Source organism: Scyliorhinus canicula, chromosome 7, assembly GCF_902713615.1.
Source record: "Scyliorhinus canicula chromosome 7, sScyCan1.1, whole genome shotgun sequence".
NCBI classification, from domain to species: Eukaryota; Metazoa; Chordata; class Chondrichthyes; order Carcharhiniformes; family Scyliorhinidae; genus Scyliorhinus; species Scyliorhinus canicula.
Window position 1 is genome coordinate 127,051,366 of NC_052152.1, and position 17,972 is coordinate 127,069,337.

The 17,972-nt window shown below is 48.6% G+C and overlaps 1 protein-coding gene across 9 annotated transcripts in view; it reads left to right on the forward strand.

Annotated features, from left to right (window-relative positions):
* The window catches only part of LOC119969356 (phospholipid transfer protein), a 268,237-nt gene that overhangs the window by 216,543 nt on the left and 33,722 nt on the right, over positions 1 to 17,972 (forward strand). For all 9 annotated transcript variants that reach the window (XM_038802893.1, XM_038802891.1, XM_038802887.1 and 6 more), the window contains one exon: positions 14,615 to 14,682. In XM_038802893.1, coding sequence (XP_038658821.1) covers positions 14,615 to 14,682 — 68 coding nt within the window. The remainder of the gene's footprint in view (positions 1 to 14,614; positions 14,683 to 17,972) is intronic.

Genomic DNA, 17,972 nt, shown 5'->3' on the forward strand with positions numbered 1-17,972 from the left:
GTGGTTGCCACCGGCGTGAACCCGTCGGAGTCGTCATGCCGCTCGGCCCATCCGGGCCGGAGAATCGCCTGTCGCCGGGAAAAACGGCGAGCGCCGATTCTCCGAGCGGGGATGGGAGAATCGCAGGGGGTGCCAGAGCGGCCCTCCCGTGATTCTCCCACCCGCCGTGGGGAGCGGAGAATCGCGCCCATAGAGTTAGAATAGAAACATGAAAACATGAAATAGAGACAGCAGATAGCTAGGCAAATAGTATAGGGCAGGGGTGGGCAAACTTTTCCGTGCAAGGGCCACATTCAGAAATTCACAATTCACAAAGGGCCGCATAGTATATTAAGTAAAATAATTACTTCACCCGGTTATGATTCTGGGCGCCTCATATAGAACATAGAACAGAACAGGCCCTTCGGCCCTCGACGTTGTACCGAGCAATGATCACCCTACTCAAGTCAACGTATCCACCCTATACCAGTAAGTAACCCAACAGCCCCCCCCCCATTAACCTTTTTTAAAAAAAAAATTTTTAAAAACAAAATATTTTAAAAAAAAAATTTTTTTTTTTTTTTTTTAATGACTTGGTGGGCCGCAGAAATACCTTTGGCGGGCCGCATGCGGCCCGCGGGCCGTAGTTTGCCCACCCCTGGTATAGGGTGATTCATGAATGAGAAATGGCTGCCCGGACCTCTACCTTTAAGGAATTTGTTATCAATCTGAGTCAATATGTTTATGCTCCTGTTACATGCTGATTAGTTTGGATGAGTTTCCAATACATTTGATTTGATGACTGGGTTGTCAGTCTTCAATATACAACATTGTCTCATTGAACGTTAAAGTTAATATAAGCGTTGCTGGGCTTTGGTATTTATAACAAAATAGCTAATGAATGATTCTCTTACCTATCAGAAATAGCAGGTTTCCTTCACGACCCCTCTACTAAGGGGAAAAGTTTCTTCATAACTATCCTATCTATGTCCCTCATAATTGTGTACACCTCGATGAGGTCCCCCTCAGCCTTCTCTGCTGTAAGAAAAACAACCTCTGCTTCATTGCTGAAAATGCTCCAGCCCAAGCAACATCCTGGAGAATCTCTCTGCACCTGAAATCACATCCTTCCTATAGTGTGGAGACCAGAACTGACCACAGTACTATAGCTGTGCCCTAACCAGCGCTTTATACAGCTCCACCATAGCCTCCCTGCTCTTATGGCTAATAAAAGCAAGTGTGCCATATTCCTTCCCTGATGTGGAGATGCCGGCGTTGGACTGGGGTGAGCACAGTAAGAAGTCTTACAACACCAGGTTAAAGTCCAACAGGTTTGTTTCAAACACAAGCTTTCGGAGCACGGCTCCGAAAGCTCGTGTTTGAAACAAACCTGTTGGACTTTAACCTGGTGTTGTAAGACTTCTTACTATATTCCTTCCCAACCACCTTATCTACCTGTCCTGCTGTCTTCAGGTATCTTTAGACATGCACACCAAGGTCTCTTTGATCCTCTGTACCTCTCAGCGACCTACTGTTCATTGTCTAGTCCCTTGTCCTGTTGCTTCTCCCAAAATGTATCACTTCACACTTTTCAGGGTTAACTTCTATTTGTCACTGTTCTGCCCATCTGACAGTCCATCTTTATCGTCCTGTAATCTAAGGCTTTCCTCCTCGCTATTTACCACACCATCAATTTTCATGTCATCTGTGAACTTACTGATCATATCTCCACTCCGACATTCAAATCTAGATCATTAATGTACACTACAAACTGCAAGGGACCCAACACTGATCCCTGTGTTACACAACTGGACACAGGCTTCTGATCACAAATGCAACCTTTGACCAAGGGCTTGAGACTTGATCAGTCTCCCATGTAGGGCCTTATCAAATTCCTTACTGAAGTTCATGTACATTACATCAACTACCGCCATGTCCGCCCTGCTGCTCAGAGGGATCCTCGGCCGCACCGCCCGGCTCCGCCCGGCAGGGACCGCGATCAGCCCCCAGGCCCGGCTCACCGGCAAGGTGTCCGAGCAGGAGATCAGAACCGGGGAGTCGATCATTGGATTGAGCGTCCTATCTGCTGTGATTCTCATCCCGGCCGCCTGGTTCCTGTCTCACATCGAGAACTACAAGAAGCGGGTGTGAGGGAAGGTCTGCAGCCTGGCAGCGGAGAAACCAAACGTCTCAAACTTCCACACTCCTCTCCTCTCCCCCTGACCTACAGCTTTGGAGATCCATATTCCACACTCGCCTTTGAATAGCTGACTCGCTCTCAGAGCCATTCTTTATGTTAAATGTTTTCTTTGGCAATTGGAACTGTAGCTGATGTCGGTTACAATAAACCTAATTTTTTTTTTTAAGTGGGCAGCACGGTAGCATTGTGGATAGCACAATTGCTTCACAGCTCCAGGGTCCCAGGTTCAATTCCAGCTTGGGTCACTGTCTGTGCGGAGTCTGCACATCCTCCCCGTGTGTGCGTGGGTTTCCTCCGGGTGCTCCGGTTTCCTCCCACAGTCCAAAGATGTGCAGGTTAGGTGGATTGGCCATGCTAAATTGCCCTTAGTGTCCAAAATTGCCCTTAGTGTTGGGTGGGGTTACTGGGTTATGGGGATATGGTGGAGGTGTTGACCTTGGTTAGGGTGCTCTTTCCAAGAGCCAGTGCAGACTCGATGGGCCGAATGGCCTCCTTCTGCACTGTAAATTCTATGAAATCTAAACACTGCCTTCATCTACACACCTGGTCACTCCTCAAAAAATTCAATCAAATTTGTTAGATGTGATCTCCCTCTGACAAAGTCATATGGACTTTCCTTGATTAATCTTTGCCTCTCCAAGTGGAGATCAATTCTGTCCCTCAGAATTTTTTCCAATAAATTCCCTACCACTGATAGACTGGCCTGTAATTACCTGGTTCTTCTCTACTGCCCTTCTTGAATAATGAAACAATATTAGCTGTCCTCCAGTCCTCTCACACCTCTTCTATGGCCAGAGCTCCTGCAGTCTCCTTACACAGCAGCCTAGGGTTCATCTCATCTGGGCCTGGGGATTTATCCATTTAACCACTAACATCTCCTCCCTCTCCTTGCTAATCTGTTCAATTATATCACAGTGCCCCTCCCTGCTTTCTATGCCTACATTGCCCTTCTGCATAGTGAACACAGATGCACACAGATTGTCACTTTGGTGCTTAATGAACTATAGTCTTTCCATGGTTGCCTTCTTGCCTTTAATATATTTTAAAAACACCTTGGGATTTTCCTTTATTTTGCCAGCCAGTGATTTTTCATGCCCCACTTCACTCTCCTAGGGCGGGATTCTCCGACCCCCCGCTGGTCCGGCGTGACTCAATGGGTGCCGGGGCCGCCCGAATTCTCCGGCCCGCGATGGGCCGAAGTCCCACCCACCTGTAGCCGGTCCCGCCAGTGTAAGTTACCGGTGGGACCTGGTGGCGCGGGCGGCCTCCGGGGTTCCTGGGGGCTTCGCAGGGGGATCTGGCCCCGGAAGGTGCCCCCACGGTGGCCTGGCCCACGGTCAGGGCCCACAGATCCGCGGGCGGGCCTGTGCCGGGGGGGGCACTCTATTCCACCACATCGGCCGCTGTGGTCCTCAACGATGGCCGATGCGGAGACGAACCCTCCCGCGCATGAGCTGGGATGATGCCAGCACGTGCTGGCGCTCCCGCGTATGCGCCGACTCGCGCCGGCCGGCGGAGGCCCTTGGGTGCCAGTTGGCGTGGCGCCAAACCCCTATCCCGCCGGGGCAGATCTAGTCCCTGAAGGTGCGGAGGGTTCCGCACCTTTGGGGCGGCCTGATGCCGGAGTGGTTCATGCCTCTCCGTCCCGCTGGGACCCCCCGCCCCGCCGGGTACGGGATAATCCTGCCCCAATTTCTTTTTTAAATACCCCCCTTGCACGTTCTATACTCCTCTCGGACTTCCACTGTTTTCAGACCTCTGTATCTGTCATATGTCTCCCCTTTTTTCCTCATCCAATCATAAGACCATAAGACATAGGAGTGGAAGTAAGGCCATTCGGCCCATCGAGTCCACTCCGCCATTCAATCATGGCTGATGGGCATTTCAACTCCACCTACCAGCATTCTCCCCGTAGCCCTTAATTCCTCGCGACATCAAGAATTTATCTATCTCTGCCTTGAAGCCATTTAGCGTCCCGGCCTCCACTGCACTCCGCGGCAATGAATTCCACAGGCCCACCACTCTCTGGCTGAAGAAATGTCTCCGCATTTCTGTTCTGAATTTACCCCCTCTAATTCTAAGGCTGTGCCCACGGGTCCTCGTCTCCTCGCCTAACGGAAACAGTTTCTTTGCGTCCACCCTTTCTAAGCCATGTATTATCTTGTAAGTTTCTATTAGATCTCCCCTTAACCTTCTAAACTCCAATGAATACAATCCCAGGATCCTCAGCCGTTCATCATATGTTAGACCCGCCATTCCAGGGATCATCCGTGTGAATCTCCGCTGGACACGCTCCAGTGCCAGTATGTCCTTCCTGAGATGTGGGGCCCAAAACTGGACACAGTACTCCAAATGGGGCCTAACCAGAGCCTTATAAAGGCTCAGTAGCACATCGCTGCTTTTATATTCCAACCCTCTTGAGATAAATGACAACATTGCATTCGCTTTCTTAATCACAGATTCAACCTGCATGTTTACCTTTAGGGAATCCTCGACTAGCACTCCCAGATCCCTTTGTACTTTGGCATTATGAATTTTCTCACCGTTTAGAAAGTAGTCTAAGCTTGGATTCTTTTTTCCAAAGTGCAAGACCTCACATTTTCTCACGTTGAATTGCATCAGCCATTTCCTGCACCACTCTTCCCAAACTGTCTAGATCCTTCTGCAGCCTCCCCACTTCCTCAGCACTACCTGCCTGACCACCTAACTTCGTATCATCGGCAAACTTCGCTAGAATGCCCCCAGTCCCTTCATCCAGATCATTAATATATATGGTGAACAGCTGCGGCCCCAACACTGAACCCTGTGGGACACCGCTGGTCACCGGCTGCCATTCCGAAAAAGAACCTTTTATCCCAACTCTCTGCCTTCTGTCAGACAGCCAATCCTCAACCCATGCCAGTAGCTCACCTCGAACACCATGGGCCCTCACCTTACTCAGCAGCCTCCTGTGTGGCACCTTATCAAAGGCCTTTTGGAAATCCAGATAGACCACATCCACTGGGTTTCCCTGGTCTAACCTACTTGTCACCTCCTCAAAGAATTCTAACAGGTTCGTCAGGCACGACCACCCCTTACTAAATCCATGTTGACTTGTTCTAATCTGACCCTGCTCTTCCAAGAATTTAGAAATCTCATCCTTAACGATCAATTCTAGAATTTTACCAACAACCGAGGTTAGGCTAATTGGCCTATAATTTTCCATCTTTTGTCTTGATCCTTTCTTGAACAAGGGGGTTACAACAGCGATCTTCCAATCGTCCGGGACTTTCCCTGACTCCAGTGATTTTTGAAAGATCTCAACCAACGCTTCCGCTATTTCTTCAGCCACCTCCCTCAGAACTCTAGGGTGTAGCCCATCGGGGCCAGGAGATTTGTCAATTTTAAGACCTTTTAGCTTTTTTAGCACCATCTCTTTTGTAATGGCAACCATACTCAACTCAGCCCCCTGACCCTCTATAATTTTTGGGATATTACTCATGTCTTCCACTGTGAAGACAGACGCAAAGTACCTATTAAGTTCTCCAGCCATTTCCTCGTCTCCCATCACTAGCCTTCCGGAATCAGTTTGAATTGGCCCAATGTCTACTTTGGCCTGTCGTTTGTTTCTTATGTATTGAAAGAAACTTTTACTATCATTTCTTATATTACTGGCTAGCCTGCCTTCATATTTGATCCTCTCCTTCCTTATTTGTCTCTTTGTTAACCTCTGTTTGTTTTTATAGCCTTCCCAATCTTCTGATTTCCCAGTGCTTTTGGCCACTTTATAGGATCTCTCTTTTTCTTTGATACATTTCCTGACCTCCTTTGTCAGCCATGGCTGTCTAATCCCTCCCCGGATAATCTTTCTTTTCTTGGGGATGAACCTCTGTACAGTGTCCTCAATTATGCATACAAACTCCTGCCATTTTTGCTCTGCTGTCTTCCCCACTAGGGTCTGCTTCCAGTCGATTTTCGCCAGTTCCTCTCTCATGCCCTCGTAATTACCTTTATTTAACTGTAACACCATTACATCCGATTTTGCCTCCTCTCTTTCAAACTGCAGACTGAACTCAACCATATTATGATCGCTGCTTCCTAAGTGTTCCCTTACTTTAAGATCTTTTATAAAATCTGGTTCATTACATAGTACTAGGTCCAGAATAGCCTGCTCCCTTGTGGGCTCCATGACAAGCTGTTCCAAAAAGCCATCTTGTAAGCATTCCATGAATTCCTTTTCTTTGGATCCACTGGCTACGTTATTTACCCAATCCACCTGCATATTGAAGTCCCCCATGATCACCGTGACCTTGCCTTTCTGACATGCCTTTTCTATTTCCCGGTACATGTTGCGCCCCTGGTCCTGACCACTGTTAGGAGGTCTGTACATAACTCCCATTATGGTTTTTTTGCCTTTGTGGTTCCTCAATTCTACCCACACAGACTCCACATCATCCGACCCTATGTCGTTTAGTGCCATAGATTTAATTTTGTTCTTAACTAACAAGGCAACCCCACCCCCTCGGCCCACCTCCCTGTCTTTTCGATAGGTTGTATATCCTTGGATGTTTAACTGCCAGTCCTGAACCCCCTGCAGCCATGTCTCTGTGATGCCTACCACATCATAATCATTCACGATGATCTGTGCCATTAGTTCGTCTACTTTGTTACAAATGCTACGAGCATTCAGGTAAAGTGCCTTAATGCTAACTTTCTTATCATTACAGATATTGGAAGTCCTAAGATGTCCAAAGTTATCCTTCCTTTTTGTTGAATTCCTAGTCTGCCTCAAGCTTAAATCCACCTGCCTACATGTTATCCTCCTGCGTATCTTGCCATTTAACTCCATGCTCCCTGTCGCTTTCACTTTCCCTTCCCCCCAACTCAGAAGTTTAAAGTCCTACTGACCACCCTATTTATCCTCTTCGCTAGAACACTGGTTCCAGATCGGTTCAGGTGGAGACCGTCCCAACGGTACAGATCCCCCCGGTTCCAAAACTGATGCCAATGTCCCATGAAGTGGAATCCCTCTTTCCCACACCAATCCCTTAGCCACGTGTTTACTTCCCTAATTTTCTTGTCCCTATGCCAATTGGCACGTGGCTCGGGCAGTAATCCGGAGATTATGACCCTTGAGGACCTATATTTCAATTTTCTTCCTAGTGCTTGATAGTCCCCGAACAGGTCTTCCACCCTAGCTTTACCTATGTTGTTAGTCCCAACGTGGACCACAACAACTGGATCCTCCCCCTCCCACTCCAATATCCTTTCAAGCCGGTCAGAGATGTCCCGCACCCTGGCACCGGGCAGGCAACACACCATGCGAGACTCCCGATCCGGCTTGCATAGGATACTATCTGTCCCCCTAATTATAGAATCCCCTATAACAACAATCCTGTATTTCCCTTGACTTTCAGGGTTCTCTGGGCTTTTGGTCACACCTTTACAGGAACATGTTGGCTGAGTACTCTCTCTATTTCCTTTTTGAATCACTCCTACTGCTCTGATTGGATTTTTCTACAAGTAGCTGCTCCCAATCTACTTTGACCAGATACTATATTATCCTGTTAAAATAGGCCTTCCCCTATTTTAGAGCCTTTATTTCCGGTCCAACTTTGTCTTTTTGTACAGCTACCTTAAATCTTACTGAGTTGGGGTCACCATCACCGAAATGCTCCCCTACTGACACGTGTACCACCTGCCCAGCTTCATTCCCCAAAATTAGCACCGCCCCCTCTCTTATCAGACTTTCTGTGTGCTTGTTCAAAAAGCTCTCCTGAATGCACTTTAAGAATTCCAACCCCTCCAAGCCCACTTTACCTATCCCAATTAATGTTGGGAAAGTTGAAATCCCCTACTACTTGAACAACATTTCTCTGAGATTTTCATACACATCTGCTCTTCTATTTCACTGACTGTTCGGGAGCGAATAGTACACTCCCAGCAACACGATCACCCCCTTTGTTTTTATAAGATCCATTCGTATGGCCTCATGTCTCGCCTGAAGATTCTATACCCAGGAATATTGAGCTGCCAGTCCTGACCCACCCTCAACCCATGTCTCTGTAATAGCAGTAATATCATACTCCTGTGTGGGAAAAAAACAACGTTCTCAGTTCATCAGCCTTACCCATAAGACCCTGCGTTAAGATAAATGTCTTCCAGCTTTGCCCTATTCCCTTGTGCCTTAACATGTCTGTTTTTGCATGTGACTGTGCATGACTCCCTCATGTACCTCCATGCTGTGACTCATTTCCCTGCCAAATTAGGTTAAAATCCCAACAGCTGTAGTAAACCTTCCTGTTGGTCCCATTCTGGTTCATGTGCAACCCGTCTGACTTGTACGGGCCCCACCTTTCCCAGAAGCGGACCCAAGATCCAGGAAATTAAAGCCATCCCATCTGCACCATCTCTTTAGCCGTGCATTGATCTATCCTCCTATTCCTATACTCACTCGCTCATCCAGAGATTACAACCCTTGAAGTCCTGCTTTTCAATCTGCTGCCTAGCTCCTTAAACCTTTGCTGGAAGACCTTATCCCTCTTTCTACCTATGCCATTGGTACCAATGTGAACCACGACTTCTGACTGTTCACCCTCCCCCTTCAGTATACCCTGCAGCTGTTTGGTGACATCCCTGATCCTGGCACCAGGGAGGCAACACACCACCCTGGAGTCACGTTTGCGACCGCAGAAACACCTGTCTGCACCCCTCACTATTACGTCTCCTATCACTATTGCTCTTCCACTCTTACTCCTCCCCCCCCCCCCCCCCCCCCCCCCCCCCCCCCACACTCCCTGTGCAGCTGGGCCACCCACAGTGTCATTAACTTGTCTTTGGCTGCACTTCCCAGAGAAACCCTCACTGGTTTTTTTTTTTAGTTTTTAGTTTTCAGTAGATGGGAAGTTAGTTCAGTGGGAATGGAGGCTAGGGCAGTTGAATGTTCCTCCTGCAGAATGTGGGAGGAAAGGGCCACCCCGAGTGTCCCTGCTGACTACATCTGCGGGAAGTGCACCCAACTCCAGCTCCTCGAGAACCGCATTAGGGACCTGGAGCTGGAGCTGGATGAACTTCGGATCATTTCTCAATGGGGCACAGGTCTCTGGCACAGAGTCTGTCCCTGTTGCTCAGAAGGGAAGGGAGAAGAGGAACAGAACTTGTCATTGGGGACTCTATAGTTAGAGGAACAGACAGGAGGTTCTGTGGGAACAAAAGAGACTCACGGTTGGTGTGTTGCCTCCCAGGTGCCAGGGTTCGTGATGTCTCTGATCGTGTTTTTGGGATCCTTAAGGGGGAGGGGGAGCAGCCCCAAGTCGTGGTCCACATAGGTACCAACGACATAGGTAGGAAGAGAGATGGGGATTTGAGACAGAAATTCAGGGAGCTAGGGTGGAAGCTGAGAGCTAGAACAAACACAGTTGTTATCTCTGGGTTGTTACCCGTGCCACGTGCTAGCGAAGTGAGAAATAAGGAGAGAGAGGAGTTGAACATGTGGCTACAGGGATGGTGCAGGAGGGAGGGGTTTGGTTTCCTGGATAATTGGGGCTCATTCTGGGGTAGGTGGGACCTCTACAAACAGGATGGTCTTCACCTGAGCCAGAGGGGTACCAATATCCTGGGGGGGGAGATTTGCTAGTGCTCTTCGGGGGGGGTTTAAACTAATTCAGCAGGGGGATGGGAACCTAAATTGTAGTCCCAGTGTACAGGATGTTGAGAGTAGTGAGGTCAGGGATAGGGTTAAAAGTTCGAAAGAGGGCACTGGCAAGCAAGACGCTGGTTTGAAGTGTGTCTACTTCAACGCCAGGAGCATCCGGAACAAGGTGGGTGAGCTTGCAGCATGGGTTGGTACCTGGGATCTCGATGTTGTGGCGATTTCGGAGACATGGGTAGAGCAGGGACAGGAATGGGTGTTGCAGGTTCCAGGATTTAGATGTTTCTGTAAGAACAGAGAAGATGGTAAAAGAGGGGGGGGGGGGGGGGGGGGGGGGGGGGGGAGTGTGGCATTGTTAATCAAGGAAAGTATTACGGCGGTAGAAAGGACGTTTGAGGACTCGTCTACTGAGGTAGTATGGACCAAGGTTAGGAACAGGAGAGGAGAGGTCACCCTGTTGGGAGTTGTCTATAGACCTCTGAATAGTTCCAGAGATGTAGAGGAAAGGATAGCAAAGATGATTCTCTACAGGAGCGAGAGTAACAGGGTAGTTGTTATGGGGGACTTTAACTTTCCAAATATTGACTGGAAATACTATAGTTCGAGTACTGTAGATGGGTCAGTTTTTGTGCAGTGTGTGCAGGAGGGTTTTCTGACACAGTATGTAGACAGGCCAACAAGGGGCGAGGCCACATTGGATTTGGTACTGGGTAATGAACCCGGCCAGGTGTTAGATTTAGATGTAGGTGAGCACTTTGGTGATAGTGATCACAGTTCGGTTATGTTTACTTTAGCAATGGGCGGGGATAGGTATATACCGCAAGGCAAGAATTACAGCTGGGGGAAAGGCAATTATGATGCTATTCGGCAAGATTTAGGATGTATAGGATGGGGAAGGAAACTGCAGGGGATGGGTACAATCGAAATGTGGAGCTTTTTCAAGGAACAGCTACTGTGTGTCCTTGATAAGTATGTACCTGTCAGGCAGGGAGGAAGTTGTCGAGCAAGGGAACCGTGGTTTACTAAGGAAGTTGAAGCACTTGTCAAGAGGAAGAAGAAGGCTTATGTTAGGATGAGACATGAAGGCTCAGTTAGGGCACTTGAGAGTTACAAGTTAGCCAGGAAGGACCTAAAGGGAGAGTTAAGAAGAGCGAGGAGAGGACACGAAAAGTCGTTGGTGGATAGGATGAAGGAAAACCTTAAGGCTTTCTATAGGTATATCAGGAACAAAAGAATGACTAGAGTAAGATTAGGGCCAATCAAGGATAGTAGTGGAAAGTTGTGTGTGGAATCAGAGGAGATAGGGGAAGCGTTAAATGGGTACTTTTCGTCAGTGTTTACACTGGAGAAAGACAATGTTGTCGAGGCAATAACTCAGGTTCAGTCGACCAGGCTAGATGGAATTGAGGTTCACAAGGAGGAGGTGTTAGCAATTTTGGAAAGTGTAAAAATAGATAAGTCCCCTGGGCCAGATGGGATTTATCCTAGGATTCCCTGGGAAGCCAGGGAGGAGATTGCAGAGCCTTTGTCCTTGATCTTTATGTCGTCTTTGTCGAAAGGAATAGTGCCGGAAGACTGGAGGATAGCAAATGTTGTCCCCTTGTTCAAGAAAGGGAGTAGAGACAACCCTGGTAATTATAGACCTGTGAGCCTTACTTCGGTTGTGGGTAAAATGTTGGAAAAGGTTATAAGAGATAGGGTTTATAATCATCTTGAAAAGATGAAAAGTCGATTAGCGATAGTCAACACGGTTTTGTGAAGGGTAGGTCATGCCTCACAAACCTTATTGAGTTTTTTGAGAAGATGACCAAACAGGTGGATGAGGGTAAAGCGGTTGATGTGCTGTATATGGATTTCAGTAAGGCGTTTGATAAGGTTCCACACGGAAGGCTATTGCAGAAAATAAGGAAGTATGGGATTGAAGGTGATTTAGCGGTTTGGATCAGTAATTGGCTAGTTGAAAGACAGAGGGTGGTGGTTGATGGCAAATGTTCATCCTGGAGTTCAGTTACTAGTGGTGTACTGCAAGGATCTGTTTTGGGGCCACTGCTGTTTGTCATTTTTATAAATGACCTGGAAGAGAGTGTAGAAGGATGGGTTAGTAAATTTGCAGATGACACTAAAGTCGGTGGAGTTGTGGATAGTGCTGAAGGATGTTATAGGATACAGAGGGACATAGATAAGCTGCAGAGCTGGGCTGAGAGGTGGCAGATGGAGTTTAATGCGGAAAAGTGTGAGGTGGTTCACTTTGGAAGGAGTAACAGGAATGCAGAGTACTGGGCTAATGGCAAGATTCTTGGTAGTGTAGATGAACAGAGAGATCTCGGCATCCAGGTACATAAATCCCTGAAAGTTGCCACCCAGGTTAATAGGGTTGTTAAGAAGGCATATGGTGTGCTAGCCTTTATCAGTAGGGGGATTGAGTTTTGGAGCCACAAGGTCATGCTGCAGCTGTACATAACTCTGGTGCGGCCACACCTGGAGTACTGCGTGCAGTTCTGGTCACCACATTATAGGAAGGATGTGGAAGCTTTGGAAAGGGTTCAGAGGAGATTTACTAGGATGTTGCCTGGTATGGAGGGAAGGTCTTACGAGGAAAGGCTCAGGGACTTGAGGTTATTTTCGTTAGAGAGGAGAAGGCTGAGAGGTGACTTAATAGAGACATATAAGATAGTCAGAGAGTTAAATAGGGTGGACAGTGAGAGTCCCTTTCCTCGGATGGTGATGACCAACACGAGGGGACATAGCTTTAAATTGAGGGGTAGTAGATATAGGCAGTTTCTTTACTCAGAGAGTAGTAGGGGTGTGGAAAGCCCTGCCTGCAACAGTAGTAGACTCGCCAACTTTAAGGGCATTTAAGTGGTCACTGGATAGACATATGGATGAAAATGGAATAGTGTAGGTCAGGGAGGCTTCAGATGGTTTCACAGGTCAGCGCAACATCGAGGGCCGAAGGGCCCGTACTGCGCTGTAATGTTCTATGTTCTATGTTCTATGTCACTATTTTCCAACACAGCTAAACGGTTCTTTTTTAAAAAAAATAATTTTTATTGAAAAGTTTTGAATTTATACAACAACGAACCATAATAGAATACCAAAAATAACAATAATATTAGCAAACATAAACATGCGCCCCACCTCCATGAACAACACAGCATATTAATAACAATGCAAATTAACACAATATTAAGTTACATAATAGAAACTACAATAAGGAACCCCCCCCCCCCCCCCCCCCCCCCCCCCCCGGGTTGTTGCTGCTATTGACCAAGATACCTATCTTTGAGCCAGGAAGTTCAGAAAAGGCTGCCATCGTTTATCGAACCCTTGTATTGATCCTCTCAGGGCAAATTTGACCCTTTCCAGTTTTATAAATCCCGCCATGTCACTGATTCAGGTCTCCACACTTGGGGGCCTCGCATCCTTCCACTGTAGCAGAATCCTTCGACGGGCTACTAGGGACGCAAAGGCCAGGACACCGGCCTCCTGCACTCCCGGCTCTACCGCAACTCCAAAAATTGCGAGTCCCCACCCTGGTTTGACCCTGGATCCAACCACCCTCGACACCGTCCCCACCACCCCCTTCCAGAACTCTTCCAGTGCTGGGCATGCCCAGAACATATGGGCATGATTCGCTGGACTCCCCGAACACCTGGTACACCTGTCCTCACCCCCAAAGAACCTACTCATCCTACTCCCGGACATGTGGGCCCGGTGCAGCACCTTAAATTGGATGAGACTAAGCCTCGCACATGAGGAGGAAGAGTTGACTCTCTCCAAGGCATCCGCCCAAGTCCCGTCCTCTATCTGCTCCCCGAGTTCCTCCTCCCATTTAGCCTTCAGCTCCTCCACTGACAACTCCTCCACCTCCTGCATTACCTTATAAATGTCAGACACCTTCCCCTCTCTGACTCACACCCCCGAAAGCACTCTCTCCATCGTCCCCCGCGAGGGCAGCAAAGGGAATCCCTCTAACTGTCGCCTAGCAAACGCCTTTACCTGCAAGTATCTGAACATGTTCCCTTGGGGAAGCCCAAATTTATCTTCCAGTTCCCCCAGGCCCGCAAACCTCCCGCCAATAAACAGGTCCCTCAATTTACTGATGCCCACCCTTTGCCACCCCCTAAATCCCCCATCCCTGTTCCCTGGGATGAACCGATGATTGCCACCCAATGGAGTCTCCATCGAGCCCCCTGTTTCCCCCCTATGCCGTCCCCACTGTCCCCAGATTCTTAGGGTCGCCGCCACCACCGGGCTCGTGGTAAACCTCTTAGGGGAGAGCGGCAACGGCGCCGTTACCATGGCAACCAGGCTCGTACCTCTACATGACGCCATCTCCATTCTTTTCCACACCGTCCCTCCCCCCTCCATCACCCATTTACGTACCATTGACACATTGGCCGCCCAATAGTACCCCAAAAGGTTGGGCAGCGCCAGCCCGCCTCTATCAATCCCTCGCTCCAGGAACACCCTCTTCACTCTCGGAGTCTCATGTGCCCACACAAAGCTCAAAATACTGCTAGTCACTAGAAACTAGGAAAACAAAAAGAGAAGGTGAAAAAAATATTGGAACCTGAAATCAGGAGAAACCCATAGATGTTTTCTAAGTTCCTGAAGAGAAATGGAATCTGAGCACATTAAGTATTCATTCCTTAACTCCATCATGCTGTGTGTCACTGTGTACAATATTCTCAATGATATTGAAGCCATGTTATAACTTTTCTATCTTTATGAAGCATTGCATTATTTCACTCCCTGAGTGACAATCCTCGAAGAGCCCCTGTCATTTGGATTTATCATTGCAGGAATCAAGATTGAATGCAAAGGTGTCTTTGAAAGGGAAGAAGCTTGCAATTAAATTGGACCTCAAAAGGTAAGATGGACCTCAAAAGGTTGTTAACGTTGGCCGGGATTCTCCGACCCCCCGCTGGGTCGAAGAATCCACGGGGGAGGCGCGAATCCCGCCCTGCCGCCGGCTGCCCTATTCTCTGGCCCCCTGGAATTTCCCGCCACGCCTGTCGTGGGCCGTTAACAACGGCCCCCCGGGCGATTCTCCAGACCCCGATGGGCAAGTGGCCATCATGTTTTGGCCAGTCCCGCCGGCGTGAATTACTCACCTCACACACAGCAGGACCTGGCAGGTAAGTGTGCGGAGGCAGTCCTGGATGGCCTGGCCCGCGATCGGGGTTCCTGCGGGCGGGCTGTTTCCGTGGGGGCCTTCTTTCCTCCACGCCGGGCCCCTGTAGGGCTCTGCTATATTGCCCGGGGGCCGACACGGAGAAGAGAGCATGCGCAGAAATACGCTGGCCGGCCTGCGCATGCACGGAAATGTGCCGGCCGGTCCGCGCATGCTTGAGATCATGCTGGCCCTTCGGCACCAGCTGGAGCGGTGCCAAAAACTCCTGCGTCAACCTAACCCCTAAAAATTTGGAGGATTCCTCACTTTCGGGGGCTGTTGACGCCGGAGTGGTTGGCGCCGGTTTTCCCGCCGGCGTGGGGACTTAGTCCCCAGAAGGGAGAATCCCACCCTTGGCCCCTGAATGGTATGTGTACAGTGAGACATCGTAGACTAGATTATTCAATAGATTTCACTGTATGGGAACGGTTTGGACTTGGGACTCCAAGCTGCAGAACGTGTTGCTTGATTTTCCATTCCTGGGTGATAAGGACCCTGCAGTCTAATTCTGGCAGATGAATGACACAAACAGAACAGGTGATTGACTGGGTGAAACTCGCTGAAGTGGAGATTCAGGACCGAGTAAAAGTTACCACTCACACGAAAAGGAACGAGGAGGGAGTCATGAGCCTCCAATTAACATCACAGAGTTTTACTGCAAGAGGCCCTTTGGCCCATCGCGTCTGTGCCAGCCATCAAGCACCAATCTATTCTAATCCCAATTTTGCAGCACTTGTAGGAAGGCAGTGTACCTGGGGCTGTCCGCTGGCCAGAGAGGTGGCCTGATTTTGATCTGTTATCAGCATTTGGAGCCATGACAATTGCAGGCAGGAAAGTATTTAAAAGAGGCCCCAGGGAGCTGTTCGGATGTGTGCTGCCTGTGCCCAATTGGTTATGTGCCTGGAAATGGACCAAAATGGAAAGCCTTGAATGTACAGTGTTAGAATTGTGAGCAACTGCCTCAGAAACAACACATTTACATTTACATAGAGCCTTTTAAGGTAATGAAATATCCTACAGGAGCATTATAATATAAAGTCTGACATCGAGCCAGATTTGAAGATATGAGGTCAGGAGTGCAAAGGCTTGGTTAAAGAGGCAGATGTTAAGGTGGATCTGAAAGGAGGAAAGCGAGGTAGAAGGATGTATGGAGGAAATTCCACAGCTTGAGGCTGAGGAAACTGAAAGCATGGCCAGCAGTGGGGGAGTAATTATGATCAGGATGCAATAGAGGCCAGAATTCGAGGAGCTCAGATACCTCGGAGGCTGGAGAATTTTACAGAGTGTTTAAAAAGAAATTCCAATGAAGGGGCAATTTAATGTGACCAAACAACCTACCCTGTACATCGTTGGGTTGTGGGGGTGAGACCCACACAGGCACAGGGAAAATGTGCAAACTCCTCACGGACAGTGACCCGGGGCCGGGATTAAACCTGGATGCGCAGCGCCGTGAGGCAGCGGTGCTAACCACTGCGCCACCGTGCCACCCTGGAAACTACAGAGATAGGAGGAGGTTGAGGCCATGAAGGGATTTGTAGGTCAGCGAACGTAGGGACGATTCGGGAATGGGATTAGGTGCGAGTTAAGACACTGGTTTACAGAGGGTTGAATGTGAGAGAGCGGCCAAGAGTGTGTCGGATCTGTTCAGTCCAAAGGTAACAAAGACATGGATAAGGGTTTCAGCAGCAGATAATGATGAGGCAGGGATGAAGTCAGGCGATGTTACGGAGGTGGAAATTGGCTGAATTGATAATGGCTCAAATATGAGAACAAAGAACAATACAGCACAGGAACAGGCCCTTTGGCCCTCCAAGCCTGTACCGGTCACGATACCAACCTTGACCAAAACCCTCAGCACTTTCTTGTGCCGTATCCTTCTATACCCATCCATGTGTTTATGAAGATGCCTTTTGAAAGCCGTTAATGTATCTGCTTCCACAACCTCCCCTAGCAACGCGTTCCAGGCACTCACCACCCTCTGTGTAAAAAACCTGCCTTACACATCTCCTCTAAACTTTGCCCCACGGACCTTAAACCTATGCTTCCTGGTGACTGACCCCTCCATCCTGGGAAAGAGTGCCTGCCCATCCACTCTATCCATGCCACTCATAATCTTGGAGACCTCTCTCAGGTCACCCGTCATCCTCCGGAGAGAGGCTGGTTTAGCACACTGGGCTAAATCGCTGGCTTTTAAAGCAGGCCAGCAGCGCGGTTCAATTCCCGTTCCAGCCTCCCCGAACAGGCGCCGGAATGTGGCGACTAGGGGCTTTTCACAGTAACTTAATTGAAGCCTACTAGTGACAATAAGCAATTTTCATTTCATTTTCATTTCATAATGAAAACAGTCCCAAGTCTATTCAGCCTCTCCACATAGCTAACACCCTGAAGACCAGGCAACATCCTAGTAAACCTCCTCTGCACCTTCTCCAAAGCCTCCACATCCTTCTGGTAGTGTGGCAACCAGAATTGTGCGCAATATTCCAAGTGCGGCCTTACCAAGGTACTATACAACTGTCGCATGACTTACCAGTTAGTATACTGGATGCCCCGTCCAATGAAGGCAAGCATTCCATATGCTTTTTTGATTACCTTGCCCACTTGTGTTGCCATTTTCAAAGACCTGAGAACCTGTATTCCCAGATTTCTCTGACTTTCTATATTCCCCCGGGTTTTGCCATTTACGGTACATTTCCCCTCTATGTTAGACCTACCAAAATGCATAACCTCACATTTGTCTCGATTAAACTCCATTTGCCATTTCTCTGCCCAAGTCTCCAACTTATCTATGCCCTGCTGTATCCTCTGACAATCCTCAACACTCTGCCACTCCATCAACCTTGGTGTTATCCGTGAACTTACTAATCAGACCATTTCCTCCAAACAACAGAGGCCCCAACACAGATCCCTGGGGAACACCACGAGTCACAACCTTCCATTCAGAAAAACACCCTACTACTGCTACCCTTTGCCTTCTATGACCGAACCAG